This window comes from Chrysemys picta, chromosome 13 (genome assembly GCF_011386835.1).
Source record: "Chrysemys picta bellii isolate R12L10 chromosome 13, ASM1138683v2, whole genome shotgun sequence".
NCBI lineage: Eukaryota > Metazoa > Chordata > Testudines > Emydidae > Chrysemys > Chrysemys picta.
In genome coordinates, this window is record NC_088803.1 from 16493022 (window position 1) to 16505579 (window position 12558).

At 41.0% G+C, this 12558-nt stretch overlaps 1 protein-coding gene across 1 annotated transcript in view; it reads right to left on the reverse strand.

Moving 5' to 3' along the window:
- Window positions 1-5608: 5608 nt before the first annotated feature.
- LOC101931368 (olfactory receptor 10C1-like) overlaps window positions 5609-12558 on the reverse strand; it is a 57230-nt gene continuing 50280 nt past the window's right edge. The window contains exons 3-4 of the mRNA XM_065565461.1: window positions 9443-9504; window positions 5609-7048 (exon numbers count right to left, since the gene is read on the reverse strand). Coding sequence (XP_065421533.1) covers window positions 6047-7039 — 993 coding nt within the window. The 5' untranslated portion in view covers window positions 7040-7048; window positions 9443-9504 and the 3' untranslated portion in view covers window positions 5609-6046. The remainder of the gene's footprint in view (window positions 7049-9442; window positions 9505-12558) is intronic.

Genomic DNA, 12558 nt, shown 5'->3' on the forward strand with positions numbered 1-12558 from the left:
TAAAGACTTTTAGGCTGGGATTTTGAACTATCTTTATCCTATCAAAAAGAAGAACAGGAGTACTTGTGGCACCTTAGAGACTAACAAATGTATTAGAGCATAAGCTTTCGTGGACTACAGCCCACTTCTTCGGATGCAAATTTGTTAGTCTCTAAGGTGCCACAAGTACTCCTGTTCTTATTTTTGCGGATACAGACTAACACGGCTGCTACTCTGAAATTTATCCTATCAGTGTCATATCAAAAATCTAGAAGACAAAACAAAAAATCAATAGATTGAAAATGAAAGGTATTCAGAGTTCAACCAGGGGTACATCTTCCGTGCAGCTGGGAGGTGTAATTCCCAGACTGAGTAGACGTACATGCACTAGCTTTGATCAAGTTAGGAGGATAAAATGAGCAATGTGATCATGGCAGCACAGGCAGCAGCTTGGGGATAGCCATCTGTGCATGTATCTAGGATCTCAGATTGGATTGTAAAAAGAACAGGAGTACTTGTGGCACCTTAGAGACTAACAAATTTATTAGAGCATAGGCTTTCGTGGGCTACAACCCACTTCTTCAGATGCACATAGAATGGAACATATATTGAGGAGATATATATACACACATACAGAGAGCATAAACAGGTGGGCGTTGTCTTACCAACTCTGAGAGGCCAATTAAGTAAGTGGAAAAAAACTTATGTTCCATTCTATATGCATCCGAAGAAATGGGCTGTAGCCCACGAAAGCTTATGCTCTAATAAATTTGTTAGTCTCTAAGGTGCCACAAGTACTCCTGTTCTTTTTGCAGATACAGACTAACACGGCTGCTACTCTGAAACCAGATTGGATTGTGTTTGGGCAGCTAGTCCACTATTTTTAGCACAATAGCTCAATCAGAGATAGTGTGTGGGTGTCTACTGGAGCAGGGAATTACACTTCCCAGATGCAGCATAGACATATCCCATAAGACACATACCAAAACGCCAAAGAGGCTGAGGTTTGTATGAGGGTCTATCCAGCTGTCCTCTATCCCAGCAGATTCAAAGAAAAAAAATGCACCCATTTGATAGATGAAGCTGAGAAACAGATAAAGATACACAAAAAACACAAAATGCAGACCACGGGCTGTTACCTGATCTCAGTTACACCAGGGTAAATTGCATCAACTTCATGCGGATTTACACAAGTGCAACTGAGATCAGAATCCAACCCCATATAAAGAAATGTTAGTGAAATAAAAATAAAAATTTATTAAGAGCGAATGTGCCTGGAGAAAAATGAAAAAATGGAGAATAAAGGAAGAGATATATAGACAGAATGAGATAAAAATATATATAGAGAGAGACTCTGTGTGTGTGTGTGAGAGAGAGAGAGAGAAAGAGAAAGAGAAAGAGAAAGAGAGAATGAAATTACAATCTTTAACATTACTATAACAACAATTGCTATAATATTACCATAACAACAATGCTCAGTACATCATGAGCCTTCCGAAGACACCCGGCATGACAAACTTTGCATTAGATACCACACAATCATGTTATAAGGATGAACATGGGGCTGCTGGGTGTTCCCCTGAGGTACAGAACATCACAGTAGGTAAAGGTGGGATTTGCAAAAGTGCTTAAATAATATCAAAGACACAGAGTTAGGTCAGCACTGAATGCTTCTGAAAATCCCACACTAAAGTGTGGAATTTTACTTTTGGGGTTGAAAGGCAATACACATTGGGGAAGCTTCCCCAAAATGCCTAATGGTATGTATACGCAGCAAAGAAAACCTACAGCCGGCCCAGGCCAGCTGACTTGGGCTCATGGGGCTTGGGCTGCAGGGCTGTTTCACTGCTGTGCAGACTTCTGGAACATGGACTCTAGGACCCAGTGATGTGGGAGGATCCCAGAGCTTGGGCTGCAGCCCAAACCCGAATGTCTTCACAGCCCTGAAACAGTCAGGCCTGCCATGGTTTTTCTTTGCTGTGCATACGTATCCTGCGATTTAAGTGCACAATTCCAATCGACTTTGATTGGGACTTACATTCCTAAGTCTCTCAGACACTTTGGAACACCAGTTATTGTTCACATTAGGAATGTCAATATTTTTCCAGCAATTTTAATTAAAAAAAAAAATGAACATTGTTGTGGTCTTTCCACAAAGATTTTACTATTTTTTTTGTCAGAAAATAGAAATCATCAAAATAATAATTTAAAAATTCAGATTCAAAGCAAACAAACAAACAAAATCTGTTTTCAGCTGCAAAGTGTTTGGTTTTGTAGCCCAAAATTGTTAATGTTCGGCAATCTTCAGTCCAGATATTATGGTTTGTGGTTGCAAAAAAACCAAAACTATTTGATTTTTAGTTTTTTCAACAAAAGTTCAAACTTCCTGCAGAAAAACAACACTGGCTTTTCACCAGCTGTACGTCACTTTTTTTGGATTATGCTTAAAGGAGAGGACTGCAGGTAGACTAGGCCAAAAAAGTGCATGAGCTAGGTCAAAGCAGAGCTATGTGGGAGCTATAATTATGAGTGACCAGGTCTCTAGAATAGTTCCAGTACAAGGTCTTAGCTAGTCCTGACCTTTGTCTTAGTGGAGACTCAGACAGCCTTTTACTGTCACTGGGCTGGTTGTGCACATACAAATCCTCTGGGTGGTTTTGAAAGCTCAGCCTTGGCTCTCCTAGTGCACTCTTCTTTCATTGATTGCAAAGAACCTTACAAAGGATGAGAAGCAGAGCTTATCCACCTTTTACAGTTGGGGAAACTAAGGTGCCTTTTAAAATGACCCCCTCATCCAAGATTTGGTGGGATTTTCAAAGGGGCTGAAAGGAATTAGATGTCCGACTCCCTTGAACTTCAACTGACTCTTGTGAACCCCCTTGACAACCCTAGCCTGTATCTTTTCCTTTGATAAATTGATGTTTATGTAATGAGAGTCCTGAGCTCAAGACTCAGGAGACTTGCATTCTATTCCGAATCCTTTCACTGGTCTCCTGGATGATCGTGGACAAGTTCCATCACCCCTCCATACCAGGTAAACTTTTCATTCACATAGGTACCTATCTCCCATTGGCTTTCCTGATGCCCAACTCCTATCTGTGCCTTTGAAAACCCCTCCTCCAGTGTCTGTGTCAATGACAGTGTTGGGAAATATCAACAAAATTAAAATAAAATTAAAAACAACCTCCCCACAAAAATGAGGAAAAAATCCCCATTTCCCCCCTCTTTTCCACCCATTTCTGTGTTGTGTTCACAGTCAGAAAGAAACATAAAACAGTCTTGCTTAAACCTTGCAATGTAACATTACTTTATTTCTTAGAATTCAGACCTATAAGACGCAAAAACACAAAAACTGAGAGACAAAGGAGGTGTCTCCGGAAAACACAGAGGCCTAACTCTCGGCTGGGTGGCTGCAGAATGACTCACTGAACAACCCAGGCATATGTTTCTGTCCAGAGCTCACCAGTCTGCAAGCGGGACCAGAAAAACCCCTTACACTTAGAGTGATAGCTTGTAATTTTAACACAGTTTTCAATACTCCACATTCTGGATAAGGATGAATAAGTTTGTGACAAAGTTTCTGGACTACAGGGAGCAAGTGAATGATCTACAAAGAGAAATGGAGAGTTGATATTCTTAGACCTGTGTCTTAACCACAAGACGCCCATCTCTTGCTGGAAAACACATTAAGGGTGTGTTTCTGTCCCGTCTGCTGTTCTGTGGCAGAAGATGACAATTAGAGCTCAGTGAACCACTGATTTTTCAAATAAGCCTTATCACCAGGCTATGAAGTCATTCTCACTTGCTTTTCCTAGCCCAATGATTACTTATAGTCTTTCATGATGAGAATTAATAGCCATTTGGCTAGAAAGCAAGTCCAAGGATGACTCTGTAGTCTGATAGTTAAGATGCACACTTTGGCTGTAGGAGACCTAATTTCAAGTCCATGTTTCAATGACAATTTATTATTTATGCCAAATGGAACCACTTCAACAGGATAGAGAGCGAGAGAGCTTGTGCAGAGAATATTCCATAGGCCCGTGAACTTGTTTCTAATGTTGGTGTGGGAAACTAAAACTTTCCCCCCAACAGGCAGGAGGGAAATTGATTATGGGTCTTCCACCCACCCACGAGAGTGCCTTAGCCAGTTATAAATGGGGTTGATTGCTGCCCAACATCTAAGTCCCACAAGTATTTGATTGATTGATTTTTGCCAAAAATATTGAGCTAACTTGACTTAAATTCATGATTCCTTTTGGGTTGACCAAATCAAGTATTCATCCAAAAAAAGTTTGCCCAGCTGTAATGACAATGCCGAGCAGAGGTAGAACCGGAGGGCAGGGGTCAGATGGAATGGTTTGGAGAGTTGCAGTATCTGAATTGCTACTGTAGATCCATACCCAGGACCTCCACAGATTTCCTAGTTCTGCTGGCAATAGAACAGATCAAGAGGCAGGTTATGTTAGGGCAGGAGAAAAGTAGAAGCATCAGAATTTTAGTTCCAGTTACCTGACACATAAGGCCACAAATTATATATACTTCTGTCTGTACACCCCATATGGCCCTGCACCAGGAGAAAGCAGGAAGATGGGATGGGGGGTGGGATCAGGAGAGCAATGGACACTTAACCAGTTAAAAGGTGAGCAGGGGAATGATGATATGAGATTTTATTTTTTAATTAATTGTTGTCAAACTTTGGTTGTAAATATGTTTATGCATATAAGTGCATTTCTGTCTGGGGCAAGGGAGGCCCATGTGACACTCTCTAGGCTGAAATTTGCAAAGTTGCCTAGTGCTTTTGTGTGCTCATTTCCTGTTCATTTTAATTCATTCATTTCTTTTGGGGGGGGGGGTGAGGGAGGGAAATTGGGTTTTATGAGCTTTGAACATTTTGGCCATACATTTTATGTATCTGTATCGATATCTATGTTGATTTAAATTATGGAGATATCCTATCTCCTAGAATTGGAAGGAATCTTGAAAGGTCATCGAGTCCAGCCCCCTGCCTTCACTACCAGGACCAAGCACTGATTTTTGCCCCAGATCCCTAAGTGGCCCCCTCAAGGATTCAACTCACATCCCTAGATTTAGCAGGCCAATGCTTAAACCACTGAGCTATTCCTCCCTCCTTCGGTATTGATATAGAAATAGATATTTTAATGTTGTCTTGACCCTGCAAAGATGTATGAACAAGCAGGAAATTTCACAGGGTAGGACACTGAGACTCCCAACCCTCCACAGACTTTCATTTCTTTCTACCCAGTTACAGATCTGCATGGAATACTACCCAATCAATTTTCTCCACTCCCTGTGGAGGCAACATTTTTCGCCTACTTTTCAGAAGTGTAATTGACAACAGAGGCTTCTCATCAGTGGAGAATGAATGTCACTGATTTTAGTGGGAGCAGACAAGACCCAGAACCACTCAAAAGATGTTAAGCTCCTTGAAGAATTTGGGCACTAGTTTCAGAGTAACAGCCGTGTTAGTCTGTATCCGCAAAAAGAAGAACAGGAGTACTTGTGGCACCTTAGAGACTAACAAATTTATTAGAGCATAAGCTTTCGTGGACTACAGCCCACTTCTTCGGATGCATATAGAATGGAACATATATTGAGGAGATATATATACTCTGTATGTGTGTATATATATCTCCTCAATATATGTTCCATTCTATATGCATCCGAAGAAGTGGGCTGTAGTCCACGAAAGCTTATGCTCTAATAAATTTGTTAGTCTCTAAGGTGCCACAAGTACTCCTGTTCTTCTTTTTGGGCACTAGTGTTCATATACATATGAATGAACCAGAGTGCTGAAACATGTGTCTGGAAACTCCCACTTTTCATAAAGAATGTCTCTTACAGTATCAAGTTTTATATAAAGAAATGTCCATTAAATGTATGAAAGATGAATCCTCAAAAAGTATCAGAGTAACAGAAAGAAAGAAAGAAAGAAAGAAAGAAAGAAAGAAAGAAAGAAAGAAAGAAAGATGAAATATGGTCAATGAGGGATAACCCTATTCTCAAGGACTCAAATGGGCCATATCTAAGAAACTATATCAGTTCATCTCTATTTTACTATATGTAAAAATATATCCTTTAAGCTTCTATGCCTGTTTCTGAAAACAGCTAGTTTAAGTATAGCTTTTCTCAGGGACTCATTGACCTCCTTGTTTCTCAGACTGTAGATGACAGGATTGATCATGGGAGTAAGGACTGTGTAGAAGAGAGAGAATATTTTGTGTAGGACCTTGGGAGTTTTGGCTTTTGGAAACACATAGATAGTTATCACAGTCCCATAGAAAACTGTAAGCACAATGAGGTGAGAGGAGCAGGTGGAAAAGGCCTTTTGCCTCCCCAGGGTGGAAGGGATTCTTAGGATGGTGGCAATGATACAAATATAGGATGTCAGAGTCAGTAGAAAAGGTACAAGTGTCCCTATGGCAGCAATAGTAAATGTCACCAGTTGCAGATTCTGGGTGTCACCACAGGAAAGCTTTATCATGGGTGAAAAATCACAAAAGAAATGGTCAATTTCTTTGGAATCACAGAACATTAATTGGAACATGAAAACATTTACTATGGTGCAGGCCAAAATGCTGCTTATCCAGCATGCTGCCACTAGCTTGAAACAAACCCTGCCATTCATCAGAGCAGCGTAACAGAGTGGATTGCATATCGCTAAATACCGATCATAAGACATTGCCGTGAGCAGCAGAGGTTCTGTAGTTGACAGGATACCAAAAAAATATAATTGCACAATGCAACCCTTAACAGAAATGGTTTTGTCCCCAGTCAGTAGAGTGGCCAGCAGCCTGGGCAGGATGATGGAGGTGTGGCAGATCTCCACGCAGGACAAGTTCCCCAGTAAGTAGTACATGGGGATGTGAAGGTGCTGATCAGTTGCAACTAGCGCAACTATGAGGATGTTCCCAGCCACAGTCACAATGTAGATCACTAGAAACACGAAGGAGAGAAGGGGCTGCAGTTCAGGGACATTCCCAAATCCTAAGAGGAGGAATTCCATGATGGGCGTTTGATTTCTCCCTTCTGCTTTCTCCATAATATGTATCTAGAAACAGAAAACCATTAATATTGATGGAGTACACGCAGTCAAGTTGTGCTGTTGGATACACTGGAAGAAACCTGGAGTAGGTAACCATGTACCAATGCATCTCTCCACTAGCAGATAAAGTTGTCAATAAAAAAGAGGAAGACTCTTATAATTAAGAGGTTCAGCTTCAAATATAGGTGAACCAAGAGCATGGTTAAAAGTCCCATCTAACTCCCTTAAGCTCTCTTGAACTTTAAATAAAGACTTTTAGGCTGGGATTTTGAACTATCTTTATCCTATCAGTGTCATATCAAAAATCTAGAAGACATAACAAAAAATCAATAGATTGAAAATGAAAGGTATTCAGAGTTCAACCAGGTTTCAGAGTAGCAGCCATGTTAGTCTGTATCCACAAAAAGAAGAACAGGAGTACTTGTGGCACCTTAGAGACTAACAAATTTATTAGAGCATAAGCTTTCGTGGACTACAGCCCACTTCTTCGGATGTACATCTCCCCTGCAGCTGGGAGGTGTAATTCCCAGCTTGAATAGACGTACATGCACGAGCTTTGATTAAGTTAGGCGGATAAAATGAGCAGTGTGGTCACGGCAGCACAGGCAGCAGCTTGGGGATAGCCATCTGTGCATGTACCTAGGATCTCAGATTGGATTGTGTTTGGGCAGCTAGTCCACTATTTTTAGCACAATAGCTCAATCAGAGATAGTGTGTGGGGGTCTACTGGAGCAGGGAATTACACTTCCCAGATGCAGCATGGACATATCCCATAAGACACATACCAAAACAGCAAATAGGCTAAGGTTTGTATGAGGGTCTATCCAGCTGTCCTCTATCCCAGCAGATTCAAAGAAAAAGTGCACCCATTTGATAGATGAAGCTGAGAAACAGACAAAGATACACAAAAAAAACCCAAATGCAGACCACGGGCTGTTACCTGATTTCAGTTACACCAGGGTAAATTGCATCAACTTCATGCGGATTTACACAAGTGCAACTGAGATCAGAATCCAACCCCATATAAAGAAATGTTAGTGAAATAAAAATAAAAATTCATTAAGAGAGAATGTGCCTGGAGAAATGAAAAACTGGAGAATAAAAGAAGAGATATATAGATGGAATGAGATAAAAATATATATAGAGAGAGACTCTGTGTGTGTGTGAGAGAGAGAGACAGAGAGAGACAGAGAGAGAGAGAGAGAGAGAGAGATTTTATTTCTCCAAATTTGTTGAGCAATACATTTTAAAAAAGATTTTTAAAGAGAAGTATCACATCCTTGCTTTTAAAGCAAAGGTATCAGAGCCAATAAGTCTGAAATCTCTTCAGTAGTTAACACCTTGATATTATTTATCACCATATACTTTTTGACAGGTTTCCATGCCCCATTTAGGGTTTATTTCCCGCCCTCCTTTTCCATTTTCGGTCGTGTACAGGTTTGTTGCTGTTGGCCATTTTGAAAAAAAAAATCTGTTTGGACAGGGGAATGTTGGGTCCTTTTGTTTTCATTTTTTGGGAAAAAAAGGGTTAGTTTGAAAGAATAGAAAGAGAGCTTGAAGAAAAGGAGTATTAGAAAAAGAAATATTGGTTAGGTTTAGGAAGGAGAGAAGGTTTTAAAGGCAAAAGTTTGAAAGAAGGTTATTATAGAATAGAAAAATTATGAAATAAAAGAGGAAAATATAAAGGTGGCTTGAGAGAGGAGCATTTAAAAAGAGTTACTTTAAAAGAAAAGAGGAGAATATAAAGGTAAAAAAGAAAAAGGTTGAAAGAAAGTGCCTGACAGGAAAAAGGGAATTTTAATAATTAGCTAGAGAGACTGTGTTCAGTGGCACAGGGCAGTGTGAAAGAGGTAAATTACAGAAAACAGCAAGAGAGAGAGAGAGATGGTTTTTTCTTCGTGAGCAGAACTAATGGTTACTGAGAGAGGAAAATTATAGAAAGCAGCAGCAAGAGCCAAAAAGCAAGCTTACCCAGTGGCTGTCCCTAGGGAAATGATAACTATACTGGGGGATATGAGCCTTAGGAGCAAACCCACCGGACCAATCAAAAATGTTCTGCAGCTCACCACCTCCTCCTCCTCCTTCCTCCCTCCCCTTCCCTCACCACTCCTTCTGAGATAAGCCCTTCATGAAATATATTTCCACAGCCTTTTTATTTACTTATAGTTTTACTGAAATTTGACTTTTAATTTAAGTTTTGTAAGGGAATAAACACTTAAAAGATAAGCCTATTTGAAGAAACATTTCCCCAAAACCTTTCCCTTCATTTAGCACTTTTACTTATGAGTTTCAATTTAAAAAATGAGCATGTAACAGCACCCCTGGGTTTAAAGCCACAAACCCTTATCAACAGCCAGTTTAAAAAAGCAATAAAAAGTTTCCCCCATGTTTTAGACTAACCTTGGTTATTTTTAGTGAGGACAATTTGAAGCTGCAGCAAAAGCAGTTACCAAAAATAACTTCTGTAAGAGATAAGAAGACAGTTAGATGATCAGAACATAATATGAAACACTAGCCTTGTTTTTAGAAGATTTTCCTAGGTTGAGTGTTATTTACAATATAATAAAATATTTTTATTAGAAAAAAATGCTATGTAAAATACAAAAGACTGTTATAGTTGCTTTACATATAACTTTAATTAACTGAAGGTCATGCTAACACAACTTTATATGTATAAAAAACACATTTGAAAGGAGACAAAAAATCAGCAAAACAATTGAACTTGTCATTCATGTACACAAAGGTGACCTGAGTTACTTTCTTTCTTGCCTGGTTTGCAATGTGTTTTGGCTATAACAATATTGATTATGTTTCTTTATTCAGTGGATACACACGGTCTATTTTCGTACCCTCATATAGGTGACAGCATGCACTTCCACTTTTAACACTGCCTTGAACCCATCAGGCTTTTGAGACTTAAAAATCAGGCCCATGATTTGTAAAGAAGAAGATTATGGCCCAGCACAACCATGATTAAGCCAATGCCAAGGATTGAGCAATATTGTTGTTCTTTGTGCATCGCTTTAGTTTCACCTATAAGTGTTTTAGGACTATTAAAGGCAAGAGCTGGAGCTACCATGACAGCAGACTAAAGCCCATTGCTTGGGATTCAGTATAATCTTGAGTCCCTATCATCTTCACTATCACCAGCCAGAATGTGTTATATCTAGTGGTAGCAAATGGAGACAAGAAACAGCCCTCTGACTAGTTAAACTTGTTTTCCAGTCTGCCTGGCTGTAATTTTGGAAGAACCCTCCCACCCCTTTGCTGACTTTTCCCCCATCATTTAACACTTGCTAAACATACAGTATTTAATCATATCAAATAAAGGTGTTATTTTTAAAGTTTAACACAATCAAATGTTATTTTAATAAAAAATAGACCTATTTGAAGCAAATAAAAAACAAACAAAATTTTTTGCACCTAAGCAGAGGATTAAAATTAAATAATGTAAACCTAAAGGGCTGCAAAGTAGGGTGACCAGACGTCCCGATTTTGTCGGGACTGTCCCGATATTTGCTCGTTTGTCCCGCGTCCCGACCAATGTTTGGTCGGGACGCGGGACAAACAAGCAATTTTTGCCCTCCGCTCTGGCTCGCGCCCCCTCCCTCGCCCCAACTCCGCCCCCTCCTTCCCCCATTGGATAGCTCCCCAAATCCTCGGCCTGGCCCCACCCCCTCAACTGCCCCATTGGATCCCTCCCCAAATCCCCGCCCCCTACCGAAGCACGCCGCATTCCTCCTCCCTCCCAGGCAAGCGCTGGAGGGAGGAGGCCCGGGGACAGCGGGATGAGTCCGGCCTGGCCCTGGCCCTGGCCCAATCGCAGGCAGGAGGGTGGGGGGTACCTGCAGGGGGGCAGCCCCGGGTCCAGCCTGGGGAACCGGCTCCCTACGCGCCCATGGGTGGGGGGGCAGCAGCTGTCCGCGTGGGGACTCTGGTTCCTCGGGGCTTCACCTCCGCCACGTGCGCTCCGGCCCCGGAGGGGTGTAGTTGGCGCTGGGTGCCAGGCAGATGCCTCTGCCTGACACGCGGCGAGGGAGAGGCGGAGTAGCAGCTGGAAGGGCCGGTCAGGCTGCACTCCCGGGCCCGCGGGGAGCTGAAGCCTGCCAGGGAAGGGGCTGCCACACGCTGGCGCGCCCGCGGCCAGCCCAGGACGGTCTCCGCGCAGGGACTTGGCGGGGGTGCTCCCCCTGTCCGTGCCCATCTCCGCGGCATCGGGCTCCGGGCAGGGGTTGTTGCATCCCGGGACCCGGGGGCCGCTGTTTACCGGCACCAGCCTAGGCGCTTTCCGCTTGTTCGTGCTTTTTTTTTTTTTTTTTTCTCCCTACCGGCTTTTTTATTTTTTGGCTCCGCCCCCTTCCCCCCCCCCCCCCCCCCCCCCCCCCGCGCGTCCCGATATTTCGCCTCTCTGATCTGGTCACCCTACTGCAAAGTTTTACTGATCACACAAAGATTTTAATTTAATAGGATCAACCTCTGTTTACAGACATGTCAATTGTATAGAAATAGCAATATTACCCTTTATAATGTATTAGGTACGGTTTTTCATATAAAATAAATGCTTAAAAAGTTGTTTTACAACAAAGGAGGAAAAATATACAGCAACACATCAACCCCCACCCCCTTCCCCAACTCCTGTTTACAGACAGGACCTTACTCTTAGATCCTCCCCACCCCCAGCTCTCCTGAATCCCAAAAGGATTTATTAAATTTGCTTTGTGAAACCTATTAACTCTAAACTGTATAATTATGTTACTGTGAGCTTTGAATCAGTTTACAGTAATTTTTCTGTACAGGGTGCTGGAATTTATATTCTTCAATGACAGAATTCTCAGTAAATGAAAATGTTTACTCAATTTACCTAAAAGTTATTAGTATTTAACCAACATCAGGAGACCACTACTTGCCGAAGCAGTGAACAGAAATAAAATAAAAGAGTATACATTTCTAAAAGGCATTTGGAAGGAGACAAAAGCAGCAAAACAATTGAACTTGTCTTTCATGTATACAAGGGTGACCTGAATTACTTACCTTTAGGCTTAAGGCTAATTTTTAATTGACAGTTTTCATATTTTACTGAGTTCTTGTTTTGATACTTTAAAAACATTATTTTAAACAGGATAGGTTAGTGTAGCTTACACATTTTTATGTCACAAAGCTTTTACAAACATAAAAAATAGCCTCTCTCTTTCTTAGCATAAAATTGTTAAACATTTTTATATTAAATCTGTTTAAAAAGTTAAAAAAAACCTTTGTGAATGGTAATATTGCTACTTTTTACCATTAACATTTTTGTAGTCAGAAGGCTTTGAAATCTACACCATTTCATTAACTGCATGACTGTGGCTTTTGTTTAATGGTAACTAAACAGATTTTTAAAACAAGTTTGCTGGTTCAAATAGGCCTAATTCAAAATGTTGATTTTTTACTAAGGACCTGGGATGTCCGTCCCCCCCGGACCTTATTTTACATTGTTAATAAATTAGAAAAGGTGTCTCTTTAGGCAGTACTTTAAA